Source organism: Lissotriton helveticus, chromosome 7, assembly GCF_964261635.1.
Source record: "Lissotriton helveticus chromosome 7, aLisHel1.1, whole genome shotgun sequence".
In the NCBI taxonomy this organism is placed as follows: domain Eukaryota; kingdom Metazoa; phylum Chordata; class Amphibia; order Caudata; family Salamandridae; genus Lissotriton; species Lissotriton helveticus.
Genome location: NC_136068.1, coordinates 1,773,069,677 through 1,773,090,663, shown reverse-complemented (window position 1 = coordinate 1,773,090,663; position 20,987 = coordinate 1,773,069,677). Strand labels below are relative to the sequence as shown.

Sequence of the window (20,987 nt, the reverse complement as noted above, 5' to 3'; positions counted from 1 at the left end):
CGTGTACGCATTCCTCTGTCTAAACTCACACTGCCGTGGTACGACGGAGGTATCGCCCTCCCTGACATTAGGTGCTACTATTGGGCTTCCCAGCTGAGTGCGGTTAATCGCGTGACTTATGCTCCCGGTCCGGCCCCGGCCTTTGCAATGGATAAGCACCTTTTGCCGGGCGGCAACTTTAACAGGGCGCTGTATTCCCGGAGGCTCTGTCCCTCGCTTACGGGACCCACTAAAACTGCGGTATGAGTGTGGCGTGATGCGACTGCGGCTCTTGGATGGACTGACAGATTTACTTGTGCGACCCCCTTGTATGACTGAGTGTTTGGGTAATCTATGGCGAACGAAAGGTTTTGATAAGTGGGATATGATTGGTATCAGCAAGGTGGGGGATCTATGGTCCAAAGGGGACGTTAGGTCCTTTGCGGTGCTACAGGCCGAATATGACTTGGGGGACAGGGAATATTTCCGATATGCCCAGATCCGGCATGCCCTATTGTCAGTTTTCACTGTGGGTATGGAACTTCCTGAGTCCTCTCCCCTCGAGGATCGTATCCTTGATGGTCACGTACCCGATAGCACCATTTCCCTGATTTATAAGAAGCTCATAAACAACAGGGATGATCTGCTTGTGCACCTCAGGGCCTCGTGGACCGCAGATGGTCTAGAATTGGATGATGAGGACTGGCAGTCCGCCGTGTCCTCGCCCAAGGAGGTCGCCATACCAGCCCGCCTTCGATTCGTTCAACTTAAGATCCTCCATTGTGTGTATGTCACTGGTCCGAGTCTGGTTCGCATGGGTTATTCTGTGGATGATCGATGTAAGCGTGGATGCGGCATGGTTGGTACCTTTCTCCACATTCTGTGGGAATGTCCGGTAGTGTGTGAATTCTGGTCCCGTGTACATGATGTAATGGAAAGGGTGACTGGTGTTGCATTACCTCCCGAGGCCAGGCGTTGTCTCCTTAATATCTGGGAGCCCACTGACTATAATACGGCTCAGACAGTCTGGGCGACCCTGGGCAATATGATTGCGAAAAGAGACATTGCACAGCAGTGGGGCTCCAACAGGCCGCCTACTGTATTGTCCTGGAATGAAAACATGTACTGGTGCATGTTTAGGGAAAAAACAGTTTACCTGTCACGGGGTCGGCCCAAGAAATGGAGCAGAATTTGGTCTCAGTGGAACTCCTATCGTGGAGATATTTGTACCCCCCCACATGCTTTACTCCCTGATGTCGCTTTATCCCCATGATTGGCATTCCACTTATTGACTTTATTGCTTTCCTCCTCGCTGCTCCCCTACCTCCCCCTTTTATCTTTCTCTTATGTTACTGCCAGTATAATATTTATCGGAGTGCCTTCTGTACGGATCCATGGCCAACTGCTCAATTGTCATTAATGCCTTGTGATGTTTGTTGTGTTTTTTTTTTTTTTTTTGTATTGAAAAAACAACAAGAAGGCTTAGTCTTGGGCTTCGGAGCCGAGCCGGAAGGCGGGGCTTCTGAAGTAACTTGTCGATCTCGGCTAAGGCCTTTAGGTGATGCGTCGACCGGAGCCTTTTCTTTTGGAATAAGCGGGATCGGGGGCAGAGTACTCACTTTTTGCCCTGGTATGATCTGGTCATCGGAGTCCAACTGGTCCTCAACGGTGACGATTTCTAGATCGAGTCTGCCTCTTCCGGAAAGTCGTGTTCGTCATCAAAGATGTTCTCTGGTTCCGGCCGCTGCATCTCTTGCCTAGCGGCCCGTCGATTCCGGATGGTTTTCTTCTAACGGAATGGGCACACGCTGAGCCTACACCTGTTGCATACTGTATGTTTGTCAGTATGCGGGAATTTGGCGTGGCATTGTGGGCACCTTTTGAACTGACTCCTTTCCATCGACAGCAGTCCCACGTGGCGTTGAAAAGGCCCAACGGCCCGCGTCGACGACCGGATGGAGATGGAAAGTTGAAACGAGTCAAGGAGTACCGAACGAGAAAAATACCGTCAAGGTAGAAGGCCTTTTGGCCTTAGAAAGTAGGTTAGTTTCGATTCCGAAGTTGGAGTAGAGGAATAACATCCGAACCCAATGGCGGAAAAAAACAATCTGAGGATGGAGAAGATGCCCATGCGCACTGTAGTCCAGGGGAGGAGTCACCTATCTCGTGATACATCGAAGACTCTTCCAGGACAACAAGGTGCAATCATCCGGACTTAACACTAGGCGGCGATCTATGCAAAGATATGAATTCAGCAGCCCACATGCCTCGAACATTCCCCTTCAAATGTTGCAAAAAGGTGTGCAAGCTTTAGGCAAGTTAAGAAGTTGAAGAAAAGAAAAGAAAAAAAATCCAAACATGGAGAAAAGAAAGGTGGCACATCCCTAAAAGTGTTCGGACATCTTCAGCTTGGGAAAATAACCAAACCTGTGAAGAAACTCCCAATGCAAGTCATTCAGGGAGGGTGACGTTGCTGGCTCTTCACAGAGATAGTGGAGGCCGTTTCCTTTTGTGCCGTCTCACATATGTTAAGGTTTTTTTTGGGCCACAGTACATTCATGCTGCAATGCTCCTTCAAATATTTGCTTTTAAAAAGGGATGAAGATTACAAAAAAAGGTAGTCTGCTAGGGTCGTGTACATTTGTGCCAGCGTTTGGGATACAGGACTTGTCACTTCATTTAAAATACTTTGTCTGCGCTTTAGTAAATGTTACAAGGTCCCTTCCCCATGCAAGTGACAATCTTCTACATTTATGGCTCTCAGTAGGATGCAAAACCTATGCAAAAAGAAAAAATGCATGTAACCCTAAAAAAAAGGGTGTGAAAAATGAATGGCTATCAATCAAGAAAAAGCTGCGTATATACAATCTAATTTTCCAAGACCTTGATCGACTTGGCTGTTAAAGATGGCGCCTCGTTGCGTACCTTTGAAAGTAGGTGAATGAATATGCTACTTACCAGTATGCATCTGTTCTTGGCATGTAGGGCTGCTAACATTCATATCTTAGCATTAGATCGCCTCCTAGTGTTGGGTCCGGATGATCGCACATTGTTGTCCTGGAAGAGTCCTCGAAGTATCCTGAGATAGGTGGCTCCTCCCCTGGACTACAGTGCGCATGGGCATCGGCTCCATCCCCAGATTGTTTTTCGCCATTGTGGCAGAAGATGGAGTGAAAAGTGTAAAGGATGTCCATGCTAATGACTGAATACAATAGTATATCTGCAGCTGCAACAGGCACCGGGGAGGAGGGTGGGCGATATGAATGTTAGCAGCCCTACATGCCAAGAACAGATGCATACTGGTAAGTAGCATATTCAGTTCGAGGCATGTGGGCTGCTAAATTCATATCTTAGCATAGAATACATAGCAGTCCCTCCATCAGCGGCGGTTGCCCGTGCCAGCTGCAGAAACCTGAAAGAGTGTCTTGAGAACAGCCTGTCCTACAGCAGCTTGCTGCTTGGAATGCACATCAACACAGTAGTGTTTTATAAAGGTATGTGGTGTAACCCACGTGGCCGCTCTGCAAATGTCCTCTAAAGGAATGTTCCCTAGGAAAGCCATGGACGCCCCCAATTTGCGTGTGGAGTGCGCCCTTGGGGGTATCGTTAGAGTGCGCTTGGCCTTTTGATAACATATTTGGATGCACTTAACAATCCACCTGGCTATTCCTGCTTTGGAAATAGGGTTGCCTTTGTGTTGTGGTGCGAAGGCAACAAAAAGTTGTTTTGTCTTTCTAAAGGGTTGTGTCCTGTCTATGTAGTACATCAACGCCCTCCGTACATCTAAGGTATGGAGCATTCTTTCCGCCACCGTTTGTGGGCTTTGAAAGAATGCCGGCAAGTCAATAGTTTGGTTGAGATGAAACTGTGACACCACCTTTGGAAGGAATTTGGGGTTAGTGCGTAGCACTACCCTATTTGGATGAATCTGAATGAAAGGCTCTTGGATTGTGAGCGCTTGTAGCTCACTAACACGCCTCAGTGACGTAATAGCTATTAGGAAAGCTACTTTCCACGTTAGGAACTGGAGTTCACACGAGTGCAGTGGCTCAAAAGGTGGTCTCATCAGTCTGGTGAGGACCACATTGAGGTTCCACACCGGAGCTGGTGGTGTTCTTGGGGGAATGACTCGTTTCAGACCTTCAAGGAAAGCTTTAATGGCAGGCACTCTGAAGACAGAGAGATGCTGCCTGTTCTGAAGATAAGCCGCTATGGCGGATAAATGTATCCGAATGGAAGTGTACGCTAGATTGCACTTGTAAAGATGCAACAGATAGCAAATGATGTCAGGGATAGATGCATCTAGCGGGTTGATGTCATTGGCTGTACAGTAAATGACAAAACGCTTCCATTTCGCAGCATAGCATGCTCTGGTAGTTGGCTTCCTTGCCTCCTTGATGATGTCCATGCATTCCGGAGGTAGGTTAAGGTATCCAAACTCTAGGACTTCAGGAGCCAGATCGCCAGGTTGAGCTGTTGCGGATCTGGATGCTGAATTTCTCCATGGTTCTGCGTCAAAAGTCTGGGCGTGAGGCGCAGTCTTTGATGCGGCACCACTGAGAGTTCGAGGAACGTGGTGTACCATGCTTGGCGCGCCCACGTTGGAGCAACTAGGATGAGAGTCATCGCGTGCTGCCTTAGCTTTCTTGCCACCAGCGGTATCAGAGGGGCTGGCGGAAAAGCGTACGCAAATTTGCCTGACCAGTTCATCCATATCGCATTCCCCTGCGACTGTGGATGAGGGAACCTGGCGGCAAAGTGTTGGCATTTTGCGTTTTCTTTTGTGGCAAACAGGTCTATCTCCGGATGACCCCACTGCTGGAAGTACGGGTGGAGTACAGATGGGTGTAACTCCCACTCGTGCATTTGATGGCTGTATCTGCTGAGCAGATCCGCCATCTGATTGTCCTTTCCCGGGAGGTGTTCTGCCATGAGGAAAATGTTCCTCTGAATGGCCCACTTCCACATGCTCTGAGCCAGATGAGACAGCTGTGGCGAGTGGGTGCCTCCCTGCTTTTGAATGTAGTACATTGCGGTCATGTTGTCCGTCCGGACTAACACTACCTTGTTGCACAGATGTACAATGAAGGACTTGATCGCCATGAAGATTGCCATCAGTTCCAGATAATTGATGTGCATCCTCTGTTGTTGCGTCGTCCATAGTCCCTGCACTGTGTAAGTGAGCAGATGAGCTCCCCATCCCTGGAGAGACGCGTCCGTTGTCAGGATAATCTGTGGCACTGGCTCCTGGAACAGTCGGCCCTTGCAAAGGTTGTGTGGAGTCCACCAATGCAGAGAGTCGTATGCCCGACTGGTAACCAACACTAGGTCTGTCAATTGTCCCTGAGCCTGTGTCCACTGATTTGCTAAGCACTCCTGGAGCGGGCGCATATGTAACCGTGCGTGAGGGACTATGAAGATGCAGGAGGCCATCATGCCTATCAACTGCATGAACACTCTCGCTGGAAGCGAGTGTTGTGGTCTGAACTTTTGGATTAGAGACTGCATGTTGTCTATCCTGACTTGGTTTGGTTGAGCAATGGCCGTCAGGGTATTGATCGTTGCACCTAGAAACTGCCGGACATGTGCCGGCTGAAGATGCGACTTTGGGTAGTTCAACGAGAAACCTAGATTGTGAAGGAGGTGAATGGTGGTCGACATGTCCGCGGCGCACTGTCGTTCCGACTTGGCTTGAACGAGCCAGTCGTCCAGGTAGGGGTAGACATGGATGTTCTGCCTCCTGAGGTGCGCTGCTACTGTCGCCAGACACTTGGTAAACACCCTTGGGGCTGTGGTGACTCCGAAGGGTAGGACCTTGAACTGGTAATGCCTGCCATGGATAGTGAACCTGAGGTATTTCCTGTGGGACGGGTGTAGTGGAATGTGGAAATAAGCATCCTTGAGATCTAAGGTTGCTAAGAAGTCCCCTTGGTTTAACAAGGGAAGAATCTGTTGCAGTGTAAGCATGTGGAAATGTTCTGATAGTATGTACTGGTTGAGGGGACGTAGATCTAGAATGGGTCTGAGAGATCCGTCCTTCTTTGGAATAAGGAAGTACAGGGAGTATACCCCCGTGCCTTCCTCTCCCACTGGCACGAGCTCGATTGCGCTTTTTTGCAGCATTGCCACTACTTCCTGCTGCAATAAGTGCAAGTGCTCTGCGGACATAGGCCTTTGCCTTGGTGGGATGTTGGGTGGAGTGGATTTCAACTCCAGGCAATAACCATACTGGATTAGCTGTCGCACCCACCTGTCTGTGGTGATGTTTCTCCAGACGGGCAGGAACTGCTGCAGTCTCCCCCCGACAGGTGTTAAGTGGTCGGGGGGCAGTGACAGAGAGTCACTGTTTGCTAGGGGTAGAGGAGCGGGAGTTGTTGTTTCCTCTGCCGCGCCCTCTGTTGCTGTTATTTCTGTAACCTCCCTTGTTCTGTTTCGCGAACGAGGATTGTGCTCCTCCCCTTGAGAATTGAGATTGTTGACCCATTTGTCCTCTGGTGACTCCACGTGCACCTGAGCGACGAAAATTATTGCCACGAAACTGTTGTGACTGCAGGGCCCCCATGCACTTAGCAGTTTCTGTGTCCTTCTTTATCTTTGAGGGTGGTGTCAACATCTGGACCAAACAGTCTATCAGGATTGACTGGCTGATTAAGTATTGTTGTCTGAATATCGGGTTTAAACCCAGATATGCGGAGCCAAGCTTGTCGTCTCAGCATGACGTTAGTGTTGATAGCCCTAGCTGCTGTGTCTGCGGCGTCAAGTGCACACTTGATGGCTGCGTTGGAGATCAGTTTACCTTCCTCTATAAGCAGTTTGGTGCCCTCTTGAAACTGTGGAGGCAGGCGTTGTACTATTTGCTCAAGGGTGTCGTAATGCGCCCTATCGTAACGTGCTAAGAGTGCTTGTGTATTTGAAATACGCCAAAAGTTGGCAGCCTGTGCCGCCACTCTCTTGCCCCCTGCCTCCAGCACTTTGGACTCCTTGTCAGGGGGAGGAGCTTCACCCGTTGTCTGGGAGTTGGCCCGTTTTCTGGCATTTGCGACCACAAGAGAGTCCAGAGGCAACTGTCCCCGAATGTATGCAGGGTCTGCAGGTGCTGGCCTGTACTTCTTTTCGATACGTGGATTGACCACTCTCGCCCTGGTAGGTTCTTTAAAGATGTCAGCTGCATGCTTGAGGACTCCCTTGAGCATAGGCAGCGTTTTCACAGTTCTTTCAGAGACAGAAAAAGTGTCAAAGAGAAAATCCTCTTCCACTGGGTCAGCATGCATGTCTACATCATGATTAGCAGCTGCCCTCTCGATGAGTGCATGAAAACCTGCAGAATCCTCTGTTGGGGATGCACGTGCACTGAAAGGCTGTGGGTCTTGCCCCACACCTTGGGTGCCTTGGTCACCAATGTCATCATATGCATCTGTGTGTGCATCTGGTTCATTTACTGGGAAGGTGTATTGGTCCTCCTCATTGTAACCCTCACCATCAGAATGGTCTGGTGAGGGAGTAGGGCTTCTTCTTGGAGGAGGCTGGATAGGCTCTATGAGGTTAGAAGCGTCCAGAGGAACTTTTTTCTTCTTTAGTGGGATAACATAGGAGTCTAGAGGCTCTGATGTGATCCTTCTTTTGTATATTGTCAATTTGCCTGTGTTGGCGTCGATGAAGTGCTCAGAATCGTCCTCGGATCCGAGTTCTCGACTTGAAGGTACCCCTGCCGTAGAAGAATCCGCCTTCTTTGGCGTCGATTTTGTAGAAAAAGCCTTCGGAGCCTCTTTCGGCGGCAGAAGGAAGAGAAGCTTGCTTTTAGGCTTGGCCGGAGCATCCTTCGGCGTCTGAGGCGACGGTAACGGAGCCGACGTAGCAGCGGCCTTTTCCCTGATCCTCTGCAGCGAAGCGGCGATGGGAGACGCTTCATCCACAGTGGCTTTTGGCGCTGACGAGGACGTCTTGACCTTCCCCTCGGATCCGACGTGATGGTGGCCCTTCTGAGGTTTGGGCGCCGATGCCGTTGACGCCGACCCAGAGTCCTTGGACCGATGCGCAGACGTGCCAGCAGTGGATCCGTGCGCTTGAGTCGGTTCCGTATCCACTACACTGCCGGCCTTGGCGTGCTTGGACGGTGTCGCAGCGGTTGATCCGTGCCGACCACCCTTTTTAGAGGATCCCTCCTCCTGCGCCGATTTCGTTCCAGCGGAATCGATCGACTTCTTCGGCTTCTGCGGACCGGAGCCCGACGGAGCCGATGCGGCAGCGGGTGCAGTATGTTTCTGTGGGCCGGCCGCCATTTTAGGGACGCTCGAGTCCATAAGTTTCGGTTTCGTTTTCGGGTCGGCCATTTTAGGTGTAGTCGACACCGCAGGTTTCGGTTTTGATCCGGCTTGCCCAGCAAGTACGTCCGTGGCCGGGCCTGATGGCGGGGCCGTGGCTTGCGGCACTGGGTCTTGGGTAAGGCCACTTGGCGATCCCGTGACCCGATCTTGATCTTCGAAACCTTCGGGGCATAGCTCGTCTCCAGAGCTATCTGCCGCGGCCCCATAAATCTCTTAGACGTCCCCTACCTCGTCGACGTATTGAAGGTCTTGACCCGCGACTCCGTCGTCGTCCTCCGGATCCGCCTCGACCTCCGTTTCGGGTGGGGAGATTTGGAGAAGATGACCCTGTTCATCTTCTTCCTGGTCGCCGAAGATGTTTTCTGGATCGGGGGCCGCTTGTCTGGCCTCCAGGCGCACCGCGCGCCGAAGCTTGAGAGTCTTTTTCGACCTGAATTGAGCGCAAGCCTTACACTTGCCGTCGTCATGGTCCGGTGAAAGGCATTTGTTACAGACCGGGTGGAGGTCTATATGTGGGTACTTGGACCCACAGAGCGGACAGTACTTAAACAGACTCCGCTCCATGCTGGAAAGTTGTAGTCGTGTCGCGATGAGAAGGCCTCGATGTTCTAAGAGTGTAGACTCCGTTGAATCCGACTTCAAGAGTTGGAAGAACCCGAGACCGTGCGCGAACAATACCGACGCTAGAAAATACAAGGCCTTTTGGCCTGAAAAAGTTAGTTTTTCTCGGTTCCGACAAAGAGAAGTCGGGACCACATCCGAACCCAATGGCGGAAAAAAACAATCTGGGGATGGAGCCGATGCCCATGCGCACTGTAGTCCAGGGGAGGAGCCACCTATCTCAGGATACTTCGAAGACTCTTCCAGGACAACAATGTGCGATCATCCGGACCCAACACTAGGCGGCGATCTAATGCTAAGATATGAATTTAGCAGCCCACATGCCTCGAACACTTGCATTACAAAACTGGCACTCTACTTTTGTTCAACGTTGGTGTTAAATATACCTTGTCCACAAGTTTGTTTTTTAACGCACAGAAAATAAAGTTGGAAAAAATGATAAGAAATAGTACATTTAGAGTTATGAATCTGAAGGCTCTCATACTGGGCACCCAACCTTGCCACATATCAAAACACCATCAGAAGGCACCAGAGAGCCCGTTCCCACCTGGTTCCTGTCCAGCCAGGAGATGACCTCGTTGCACTTGTCCATAATCTTCTGCTTGTCCTCGGCGCTGATCTTGTCCTTTAGCTTCTCGTCCTCCACCGTGGACTTCATGTTGAAGGCCAGCGACTCCAGGGAGTTCTTGGCCGATATCTTCTCGCGCTGTATCTCGTCCTCGGCCTTGTACTGATCAGCCTCCTGCACCATGCGCTCGATCTCCTCCTTGCTGAGGCGTCCTGGGGGTAAAGAGCAAGCAAGAAAGTCAGACTGATGGAAGCACTAGAGTCAGGTTAGGGGGAGAGAGCAAACTAGGAAGTCAGAATAAAGAGAACTAGAGTCAGGGTAGGGGGAAGAGAGCAAACAAGGAAGTCAGAATAAAGAAACCTAGAGTCAGGGTAGGGGGAGAGAGCAAACAAGGAAGTCAGAATAAAGGGAGAGCTGGAGTCAGGGTAGGGGGAGAGCGCAAACAAGGAAGTCAAAATAAAGGGAGAACTAGAGTCAGGGTAGGGGGGAGAGAGCAAACAAGGAAGTCAGAATAAAGAGAGAACTAGAGTCAGGGTAGGGGAGAGAGCAAACAAGGAAGTCAGAATAGAGAGAGAAATAGAGTCAAGGTAGGGGGAGAGAGCAAACAAGGAAGTCAGAATAAAGAGAGAACTAGAGTCAGGGTAGGGGGAGAGAGCAAACAAGGAAGTCAGAATAAAGAGAGAACTAGAGTCAGGGTAGGGGGTAGAGCGCAAACAAGGAAGTCGGAATAAAAGGAGAACTAGAGTCAGGGTAGGGGGAGAGAGCAAACAAGGAAGTCCGAATAAAGAGAGAACTAGAGTCAGGGTGGGGGGGAGAGAGCAAAGAAGGAAGTCAGAATAAAGAGAGAACTAGAGTCAGGGTGGGGGGAGAGAGCAAACAAGGAAGTCAGAATAAAGAGAACTAGAGTCAGGGTAGTGGGGAGAGAGCAAACAAGGAAGTCAGAATAAAGAGAGAACTGGAGTCAGGGTGGGGGGGAGAGAGCAAACAAGGAAGTCAGAATAAAGAGAGAACTAGAGTCAGGGTAGGGGGAGCAAACAAGGAGGTCAGAATAAAGAGAGAACTAGTGTCAGGGTGGGGGGGGAGTGAGCAAACAAGGTGAGAATAAAGGGAGAACTAGAGTCAGGGTAGTCTTTACAAAGCTCCTCACCAGGTGTCTGTAAATGCTATAACCAACCAAAAACTGCTTCTCGGCGCTAAGACCATTCCCCGTGCGCATCTTTCTGCTTGAAGTAGAAGCCATCCCAGAGGGTGTTTCAGCGAATATAGTATTAACAAGAAGGTGGCATGATGGGAGGACCAGACGGGAACTAAAGAGCAGATGGGTCGTAAGGCAGGAGAAAAAGGGGAAAGAAAAGTGTTAAAGGGAGGACTCAAATGGAAGGGAGTGAGGAATGAGACTAACAAATAAATTTGACTATGCTGAGAAAGCGAGAGTAGCGCGAGGCTGCAGCAGGATGCCACGAGCCCAAGCAGCCTCAGAATCTAGGCTGGAACAGAATTCCTTGCCTGAAGCCGTGGGGTCACAGCCTGAATGTTCTGCAGCTCTTTGCATGGGATGGAAGGTCTTAGGGCGAGGATTCCAGAAAGACCCTAAATAGGGAGTCTTCTACACTGGCTAGAGATGGGATGTGGGCCAGGTGAAGAATCCCGGAATAGACTAGCAATGGGGTGCTTTGAGGCTAGCTGACAGCCCTCTGTCAGCTAGCTATCTCTGGCATGTGAAAACATGGTGCTGGAACCGGTATGACCTTCATAAGGCCCAAAAGGGTCGATCCAAGTCTCAAGAGCAGTACAGTAAATTGTAAGCAGCCCAAGCCTTCTGCCCCCTTATTCAAGGTGCTGCAAGTGTATTCTTGCTTAGGTGCTGCAAGTGTATTCTTGCTTATAATGTGGTCAGTGAAGACTTTGCACCCTAGGGCAAAGCTGTCAACGCCTCAGGTGCCATGTTCTAAAGGGCATATGTAGAACAGGAAAAGACAAAAAATAAATTCAAGAAGTGTAATGCCAAACTGACACAAGGAAAGACTTTAACCACAGTACTGATTATTTGAGACACTGTAGGAGAGATTAGAGAAAGAATTGAATATACTACTTACCAGTATGCATCTGTTCTTGGCATGTAGGGCTGCTGACATTCATATCTATAGCATAGATCGCCGCCTAGTGTTGGGTCCGGATGATTGCACATTGTTGTCCTGGAAGAGTCTTCGAAGTATCACGAGATAGGTGGCTCCTCCCCTGGACTACAGTGCGCATGGGCATCAACTCCATCCCCAGATTGTTTTTAGCCATTGTGGCGAAGATGGAGTGTAACTGTGTGAGCGATGGCCATGCTAAGAGTAAGTGTAAATTCTGCAGCCGCTACAGGCGCCGGGGAGGAGGGCGGGCGATATGAATGTCAGCAGCCCTACATGCCAAGAACAGATGCATACTGGTAAGTAGCATATTCAGTTCGAGGCATGTGGGCTGCTGAATTCATATCTATAGCATAGAATAAATAGCAGTCCCTCCCATTAACGGCGGCCGCCTGTGCCAGCTGCAGACGTTTGAAAAAGTGTCCTAAGAACAGCCTGCCCTACAGCTGCTTGCTGCTTGGAGTGCACATCTACACAGTAGTGTTTAGTAAATGTGTGTGGTGTAGACCATGTGGCTGCTCTACAAATGTCTTCCAAAGGGATAGTACCAAGGAAAGCCATGGAGGCCCCCAGCTTACGGGTGGAGTGGGCTCGGGGGGGGGGGGGGGGGGGGGGGGGGACCGTTAAAGTGCGCTTAGCCTTGTGATAGCAAATCTGAATACACTTAACGATCCACCTGGCTATACCTGCTTTGGAAATGGGGTTGCCTTTGTGCTGGGCTGAAAAGGCAACAAAGAGTTGTTGTGTCTTCCTAAATTCTTTGGTCCTATCGATGTAATACATCAAGGCTCGTTTGACATTAAGAGTGTGGAGAATTCTTTCAGCTACAGTCTCTGGGTTTTGAAAGAACGCGGGCAGCTCAATGGTCTGATTGACATGGAACTGCGAAACCACTTTAGGAAGAAATTTAGGGTTAGTGCGCAGCACCACCCTGTTGGAGTGAATTTGAATGAATGGCTCTTGTACAGTGAGCGCCTGGAGCTCACTTACACGTTGTAGAGACGTAATGGCAATGAGAAAAGCCACTTTCCACGTTAAGAACTGAATCTCACAGGAATGTAGAGGCTCAAAAGGTGGGCCCATCAACCTGGTGAGGACCACATTGAGGTTCCATACAGGAGCTGGCGGGGTCCTGGGAGGGATGACCCGCTTCAGTCCTTCTAGGAAGGCTTTAATGGCAGGAACTCTGAAAACGGAGAGATGCTGCCTGTTTTGGAGATAAGCCGCTATGGCGGATAAGTGTATCCGAATGGAAGCATATGCTAGATTGCATTTGTAAAGATGTAACAAATAACAGATGATGTTGGGAGTGGATGCATCTAGCGGGTTGATATCGTGTTCATTACAGTAAATGACAAACCGCTTCCATTTTGCTGCATAGCAAGCTCTGGTGGTGGGCTTTCTCGCCTCCCGTATGATATCCATGCAGGCAGGAGGCAAGTTAAGGTAGCCAAACTCTAAGACCTCAGGAGCCAGATCGCCAGGTTGAGCTGTTGCGGATCTGGGTGCTGAATGTCGCCATGGCTCTGCGTCAAAAGCCTGGGCGTGAGGTGTAGCCTTTGATGCGGTACCACGGAGAGTTCTAGAAACGTGGTGTACCATGGTTGGCGTGCCCACGTTGGAGCAACCAGGATGAGTGTCATCGAGTGTTGTTTTAGCTTTCGTGCCACCAGCGGTATGAGAGGTGCTGGGGGAAAAGCGTACGCAAATCTGCCTGACCAGTTCATCCATATCGCATTGCCCTGCGACTGTGGGTGAGAGAACCTGGCGGCAAAGCTTTGGCATTTTGCGTTTTCCCTTGTGGCAAACAGGTCTATCTCTGGATGACCCCACTGCTGGAAGTGCGGGCGGAGTACTGATGGATGTATCTCCCACTCGTGCATTTGGTGGCTGTACCTGCTGAGCAGATCCGCCATTTGATTGTCCTTGCCCGGGAGGTGTTCCGCCATGAGGAAGATGTTCCTCTGAATGGCCCACTTCCACATGCTCTGAGCCAGATGAGACAACTGCGGAGAGTGTGAACCTCCCTTCTTTTGAATGTAGTACATGGCCGTCATGTTGTCCGTCCGGATCAACACTACTTTGTTGCACAGATGTACTTTGAAGGACTTTAATGCCATGAAGATTGCCATCAGTTCTAGGTAGTTGATGTGCATCTTCTTTTGCTGCGTTGTCCATAGTCCCTGCACCGTGTAGTGGAGTACATGAGCTCCCCATCCCTGGAGAGATGCGTCCGTCGTCGGGATAATCTGTGGCACAGGCTCTTGGAACGGTCGGCCCTTGCAAAGGTTGTGTGGATTCCACCAATGCAGAGAGGCGTATGCCCGACCGGTCACCAACACTAGGTCGTTCAACTGTCCTTGAGCCTGAGTCCACTGATGAGCCAAGCATTCTTGGAGCGGACGCATATGTAGCCTCGTGTGCGGGACTATGAAGATGCAGGAGGCCATCATGCCTATCAACTGCATGAACACTCTTGCTGGAAGCGAGTGTTGTGGTCTGAACTTTTGGATCAGTGACTGAATGCTGTTGATCCTCACCGAGTTTGGCTGAGCTGTGGCTGCCAGAGTATAGATTGTCGCACCCAGATATTACCGCACATGGGCTGGCTGAAGGTGCGACTTGGGATAATTGAGTGAGAATCCCAGATCGTGAAGAAGGTGAATGGTGTGGGACATGTTGTCGGCGCACTTCTGGGCCGACTTTGCTGCTTGGACAAGCCAGTCGTCCAGATAAGGGTAAACGTGAACGTTCTGCCTCCTGAGGTGCGCAGCTACTGTCGCCAGACATTTTGTGAACACCCTGGGCGCTGTGGTCACCCCGAAAGGTAGGACCTTGAACTGATAATGCCGACCCTGAATAGTGAACCTGAGGTATTTTCTGTGTGATGGATGCAGTGGAATGTGGAAATAGGCATCCTTGAGATCCAAGGTCGCGAGGAAGTCTCCCTGATTGAGCAAAGGGAGAACCTGCTGCAGCGTGAGCATATGGAAGTGTTCTGATAGAATGTACTGATTCAGGGGCCTGAGGTCCAGTATGGGTCTGAGGGATCCGTCCTTTTTTGGTATTAAGAAGTACAGGGAGTACACTCCCGTGCCTTCTTCCTCCACCGGCACGATCTCGATTGCCCCTTTTTGCAGCATGACGAGTACCTCCTGCTGCAATAAGTGCAAATGCTCTGTGGACATAGGACGGTGTTTTGGAGGCATGTTGGGTGGAGTGGATGTTAACTCCAGACAATAACCGAACTGGATAAGTTTCCTGACCCACCTGTCTGTGGTGATGGATTTCCAGACGGGCAGGAACTGCTGGAGTCTCCCTCCGACAGGTGTAGTGTGGTCGGGGGCAGTGACAGGGCGTCACTGTTTGTTGGTGGCAGAGGAGCGGGAGCTGTTGTTTCCATGACCTCTGCCCTTGGTGCTGTTGCCCCGACAGCCGCCTCTACTCTGCTTGGTGTAAGAGGACTGCGCCCCACCTTTATTGTATTGCGTTTGCTGGGACATCTGGCCTCTGGAAACACCTCTATTGCCTGAGCGACGAAAAGTACTGCCCCGAAACTGCTGGGACTGGAGAGCCCCCATGGATTTTGCAGTTTCGGTATTTTTTTTATCTTTTCTAAGGTGGTATCCACTTCAGGACCAAATAACCTATCAGGGTTTACTGGCTGATTGAGGATGGTGGTCTGTATCTCCGGCTTGAACCCGGAGATTCTGAGCCAGGCCTGGCGTCTCAACATGACACTGGTGTTAACGGCTCTGGCTGCGGTGTCCGCCACGTCCAGTGCACACTTAATCGAAGCATTGGAGATAAGCTTCCCTTCCTGAATAAGCATCTCCGCTGCCTCCTTATACTGATCTGGAAGATGTTGTAACAGGGCCTCTAGAGTGTCATAGTGTGCCCTGTCATATCTGGCCAGCAGTGCCTGAGTGTTAGAGATACGGCAGATATTGGCCGCTTGAGCTGCCACCCTTTTCCCTGATGCCTCCAGCACTTTAGATTCCTTGTCAGGGGGAGGAGCATCACCAGTGGTCTGCGAGTTCGCCCTCTTCCGGGCATTAGAAACGACCAGAGAGTCCAATGGCAACTGGCCCTTGATGTAGGTGGGGTCGCCAGGTGCCGGCCTATATTTCTTTTCAATCCTAGGGTTGATCACCCTGGCCCGTGTGGGTTCCTTAAAAATGTCTGCAGCATGTTTTAGAACCCCTTTCAGCATGGGGAGTGTCTTGACAGTCTTTTCTGCTGTGGAAAAGGTATCAAAGAGGAAGTCCACCTCGATAGGGTCAGCATGCAGCTGGACGTTGTGGTTTGTAGCCGCCATCTCAATTAGAGCATTAAACGCCGCTGAATCCTTAGTAGGAGAGGTCTTGACATTGTACATTTGAGGGTCCTGTGCAGTTTGAGGATCCCCTGGGTCCCCTGCATCTGCCCATGAGTCTTGGTGATCCTCAGGATAAGTGTTGGCAGGAAAGTTATACTCCTCGCCCTCACCTTCTCCACCCTCCACATCTGAATAAGTGGGTGAGGGTGTAGCCACTCGTGGAGTCTGTGGAGCAAGAGGCTCCACCAGAACAGGGGAGTCCACAGCAGGCTTTTTGCGCTTCAAAGGAATCGTGTAGGACTCCAAAGGCTGGGTTGCCGTGATCTTCCTTTTGTAGAGGGCTAGTTTCCCGGTGTCGGCGTCGATAAAGTGTTCCGACTGCTCCTCCACCGAGGGTTGTCGAGGTTTCAAGCTCCCAAGCGGCTGAGAAGGCTTCGACGCCGTAGACACTGGGACGGGCGCTTCGGTGACCGACCGTGGTGCGAAGGCCTTTGGTGCGAAGGCCTTTGGTGCTACCTTTGGCGGCAACGTAAACAGGATTGGCGTCGAAGACTTTGGCGTTGTGGTAGCTGGCTTCGCGGTGGAAGCATCCTTGGGTGCGGCCGCGGAAGCCTTGTCCCTGATGCGCTGTAGAGAATCAGACACCTGCTTCGTAAAGGAAGCGGACGGTTTCGTCGACCCGACAGACGTCTTCGGTCCACCTGCGAGTGAAGACTCGAGCGTCGATGCCTTGTTCTTATCCGGCCGAGGCACAGGATCAGCCCTCTTCGGCACACCATGCCCTCCTTCGGCGCGCGCCGACGTTGACTTGTCGGTGGACTTAAGAACTGGGTGCGGGGCCCGAGTCTTCGGATGGACGCCTTTGGCCGATTTTGGCTCGACGCTTTTGACCGACTGACTCGGCGCCTTTGACCGACTTTGGCTCGGCGCCCTTGTTCGACTTCCCCAGGTCGACGGCCTTCTTTGGTTTCAGCTGCCCCGACGTGTCTGAAGACGAGGAGGCGGCCGGAGGGACAGACGTCTTGTTTCGACGGCGTGTCTATTGGTTTCGTTTTCGTTGACACCGAAGGTTTCGGTTTCGTTTTGACCAAGGTAGGCTCCGTAGAAGTGTCTGTAGCCGGGCCCGTATGCGAGGCCGTGGATTGGGGTGGAAGGTCTTGGGTAACGCCGTGTGGCGATCCCTCGACCTGAGCCTTAGTAATTGTTCGTTCGGGGCTTAGCTCTTCACATGAGCTATCTTCTGTGGCCCCGTAGGCCTCATTGTCGTCTCCTACCTCGTCGACGACTTCTTCCTCGACCACCTCGACGTCCGCGTCGTATCCGTAGTCGATCTCCTCCGCCGGAGGGGAAATCTGCATATGAACTTCCCGTTCGTCTTTTTCTTCTCTGTCGAAGATGTCCACCGGTGCCGGGGCCGACTGCCGGGCCTCCATGGCGGAAAAAAACAATCTGGGGATGGAGTCGATGCCCATGCGCACTGTAGTCCAGGGGAGGAGCCACCTATCTCGTGATACTTCGAAGACTCTTCCAGGACAACAATGTGCAATCATCCGGACCCAACACTAGGCGGCGATCTATGCTATAGATATGAATTCAGCAGCCCACATGCCTCGAACTCCGGTTTACCCTCGCCTGTACCACAAGGCTCACCAGTGTTGGAGGTTGCATCAAATATTTACATCAACTGGCATTGACCATTGATGCACTGCAAGAGGGAGGCTCACAGATGGAGACGAACTATTTTGAAAAAGCAGCCACGACAGAGCAAGTCATGGCATTGCTGAACAGCAACAGGAGCTCAGAGATGTCCTCAGAGGTAGCCTCTGAGGACAGTGGTAACCCCAGAATTCCCACCATGAGAAACTGATGCAAAGAATACAGGGTGGTCTCCCGAGAGGAATACACACCACGAAACATTTTGGAAATGGAGCTAAAGGTCCGCGTCGCATATTGTGGTGGAAGCAAATTACCTGCCTCCTCAGTCACCACGCAGGATAAGTCTGAGGCCCTGCATACTCCATTCACAAAATGTGCACCATCCCCAGCGAGTTCTGTTGCAGAAGCTGAGGGACTACAGGGAAGCCCTCGTCATTTACATTTCGAGGTATTATATATATCAGCGTTAATCTCCAAGAGGGCCTTTTTCTATAAGGCCATCCTTCTGTTAATTTAGAGCCTTTATCTGCCAATTTGCAGATAAGAGGCCCATCACCCGCCCCACCCACTCCCTCCCTCGCTGTAACTGCTAAAGCGGGGGAGGATTCATGACACCTTTACCTGTGTTATTATACATGGACAACATTATACTTTTTAAAAACAACACAGTAGAAGGTTTTGTACAGCTCACATCCTGGAGTGATGTTTTTAAAATGAAAGTGAAAAAAAACAATTGCTTAGGATCACACAATGCTGTCAAGTGGGGAAGCCGGGATGGATCCCAGGTTTTCTGGTTTCACATTGTGTGATTCAGCCATTAGATGTATATGCTTCGCTTCCCCAATGTCCACTTTCCACGTTCACCCCCTGCTGGCATCAATGCGGCCCTCAGTCACGCCAAAGACCAAACCTTTTGGCCCTTGGAAATACGAGTACCCATGCCTTGACTATTGCTCATTACTACCTTGATCTGCTAGCCTGCAAGATTAAAAGACAGCAGTGGGTATAAAACTATGCTGCCAGGCTGATGCTCCAATTTAAGCTTACATTTCTCTAGTTGTGGCCTCCTGGCTCAGGGTTCTGGTGCAAGACCAGATTATATTCAAATCAGTGCGTCTAGTACAATAATGAATATGCTACTTACCAGTATGCATCTGTTCTTGGCATGTAGGGCTGCTAACATTCATATCTGATGCATAGATCGCCGCCTAGTGTTGGGTCCGGATGATTGCACATTGTTGTCCTGGAAGAGTCTTCGAAGTATGACGAGATAGGTGGCTCCTCCCCTGGACTACAGTGCGCATGGGCATCGGCTCCATCCCCAGATTGTTTTTAGCCATTTTGGCAGTGATGGAGTTAAATAGTGTAAATGATGTCCATGCTAATGATGAATGCAAGAGAGTGTCTGCAGCCGCTACGGGCACCGGGGAGGAGGGCGGGCGATATGAATGTTAGCAGCCCTACATGCCAAGAACAGATGCATACTGGTAAGTAGCATATTCAGTTCGAGGCATGTGGGCTGCTAAATTCATATCTGATGCATAGATTACATAGCAGTCCCTCCATTAACGGTGGTTGCCCGTGCCAGCTGCAGAAGCTTGAAAAAGTGTTTTGAGAACAGCCTGTCCTACAGCTGCTTGCTGTTTGGAATGCACATCCACACAGTAGTGTTTAGTGAACGTGTGTGGTGTAGCCCAAGTGGCTGCTCTACAAATGTCTTCTAAGGGAATGTTCCCTAGGAATGCCATGGATGCCCCCAATTTGCGTGTGGAGTGCGCTTTTGGGGGAATTGATAAAGTGCGCTTAGCTTTTTGGTAACAGATTTGAATGCACTTAACTATCCATCTGGCTATCCCTGCTTTGGAGATGGGGTTGCCTTTGTGCTGTGGTGAGAAGGCAACAAAAAGTTGTTGTGTTTTTCGAAATGGTTGAGTCCTGTCGATGTAGTACATCAACGCCCTCCTAACGTCTAGTGTATGAAGCATTCTTTCCGCCACGGTTTGTGGGTTTTGGAAGAATGCTGGCAGGTCAATAGTTTGGTTGATATGAAACTGTGACACCACCTTGGGAAGGAATTTGGGGTTAGTGCGGAGCACTACCCTGTTAGAATGTATTTGGATGAAGGGCTCTTGGATTGTGAGCGCATGCAGCTCGCTAACACGTCTGAGCGATGTGATAGCAATGAGAAAAGCCACTTTCCACGTCAGAAATTGAATTTCGCAAGAATGCAGTGGCTCGAAAGGTGGGCCCATCAGCCTAGTGAGGACAACATTGAGGTTCCACACTGGAGCTGGTGAATTCTTGGAGGAATGACTCGCTTCAGTCCCTCCAGGAAGGCTTTAATGGCAGGCACCCTGAAAACAGAGAGGTGCTGCCTATTCCGGAGATAAGCCGCTATGGCGGATAGATGTATCCGAATGGAAGCGTACGCTAGATTGCATTTGTAAAGATGTAACAAATAGCAAATGATGTTAGGGATGGATGCATCTAGCGGGTTGATATTGTGGTTAGTACAGTAAATGACAAACCTCTTCCATTTTGCTGCATAGCAAGCTCTGGTCGTGGGCTTCCTTGCCTCCCGGATGATGTCCATGCATTCAGGAGGCAGTTTGAGGTAGCCAAATTCTAAGACCTCAGGAGCCAGATCGCCAGATTGAGCTGTTGCGGATCTGGATGCTGAATGTCGCCATGGTTCTGCGTCAAGAGCCTGGGTGTGAGATGCAGCTTTTGATGCGGTACCACGGAAAGTTCTAGAAACGTGGTGTACCATGGTTGGCGTGCCCATGTTGGAGCAACCAGGATGAGAGTCATTGAGTGTTGCTTTAGCTTTCTTGCCACCAGCGGAATGAGAGGCGCTGGGGGAAAAGCGTACGCAAATTTGCCTGACCAGTTCATCCATATCGCATTCCCTTGCGATTCTGGGTGAGGGAACCTGGCGGCAAAGCTTTGGCATTTTGCGTTTTCCCTTGTGGCAAACAGGTCTATCTCTGGATGACCCCATTGCTGGAAGTACGGGTGGAGTACTGATGGATGAATCTCCCACTCGTGCATTTGATGGCTGTATCTGCTGAGCAGATCCGCCATCTGATTGTCCTTGCCCGGGAGGTGTTCTGCCATGAGGAAGATGTTCCTCTGAATGGCCCACCTCCACATGCTCTGAGCCAGACGAGACAGCTGTGGTGAGTGAGTACCGCCCTGCTTTTGGATGTAGTACATGGCTGTCATGTTGTCCGTCCGGATCAACACGACCTTGTTGCACAAATGCACCTTGAAGGACTTGAGCGCCATGAAGATTGCCATCAATTCCAGGTAGTTGATGTGCAACCTTTGTTGATGGGTTGACCATAGTCCCTGCACTGTGTAGTGGAGCACATGCGCTCCCCACC

General features: G+C 50.6%; 1 protein-coding gene across 2 annotated transcripts in view; it reads right to left on the bottom strand.

Moving 5' to 3' along the window:
- Nucleotides 1-20,987, bottom strand: part of LOC144770760 (heat shock cognate 71 kDa protein-like) — a 127,039-nt gene that overhangs the window by 31,743 nt on the left and 74,309 nt on the right. For both annotated transcript variants that reach the window (XM_078655508.1, XM_078655509.1), the window contains exon 8: nucleotides 9,472-9,704. In XM_078655508.1, the coding sequence (XP_078511634.1) occupies nucleotides 9,472-9,704 (233 nt within the window). The remainder of the gene's footprint in view (nucleotides 1-9,471; nucleotides 9,705-20,987) is intronic.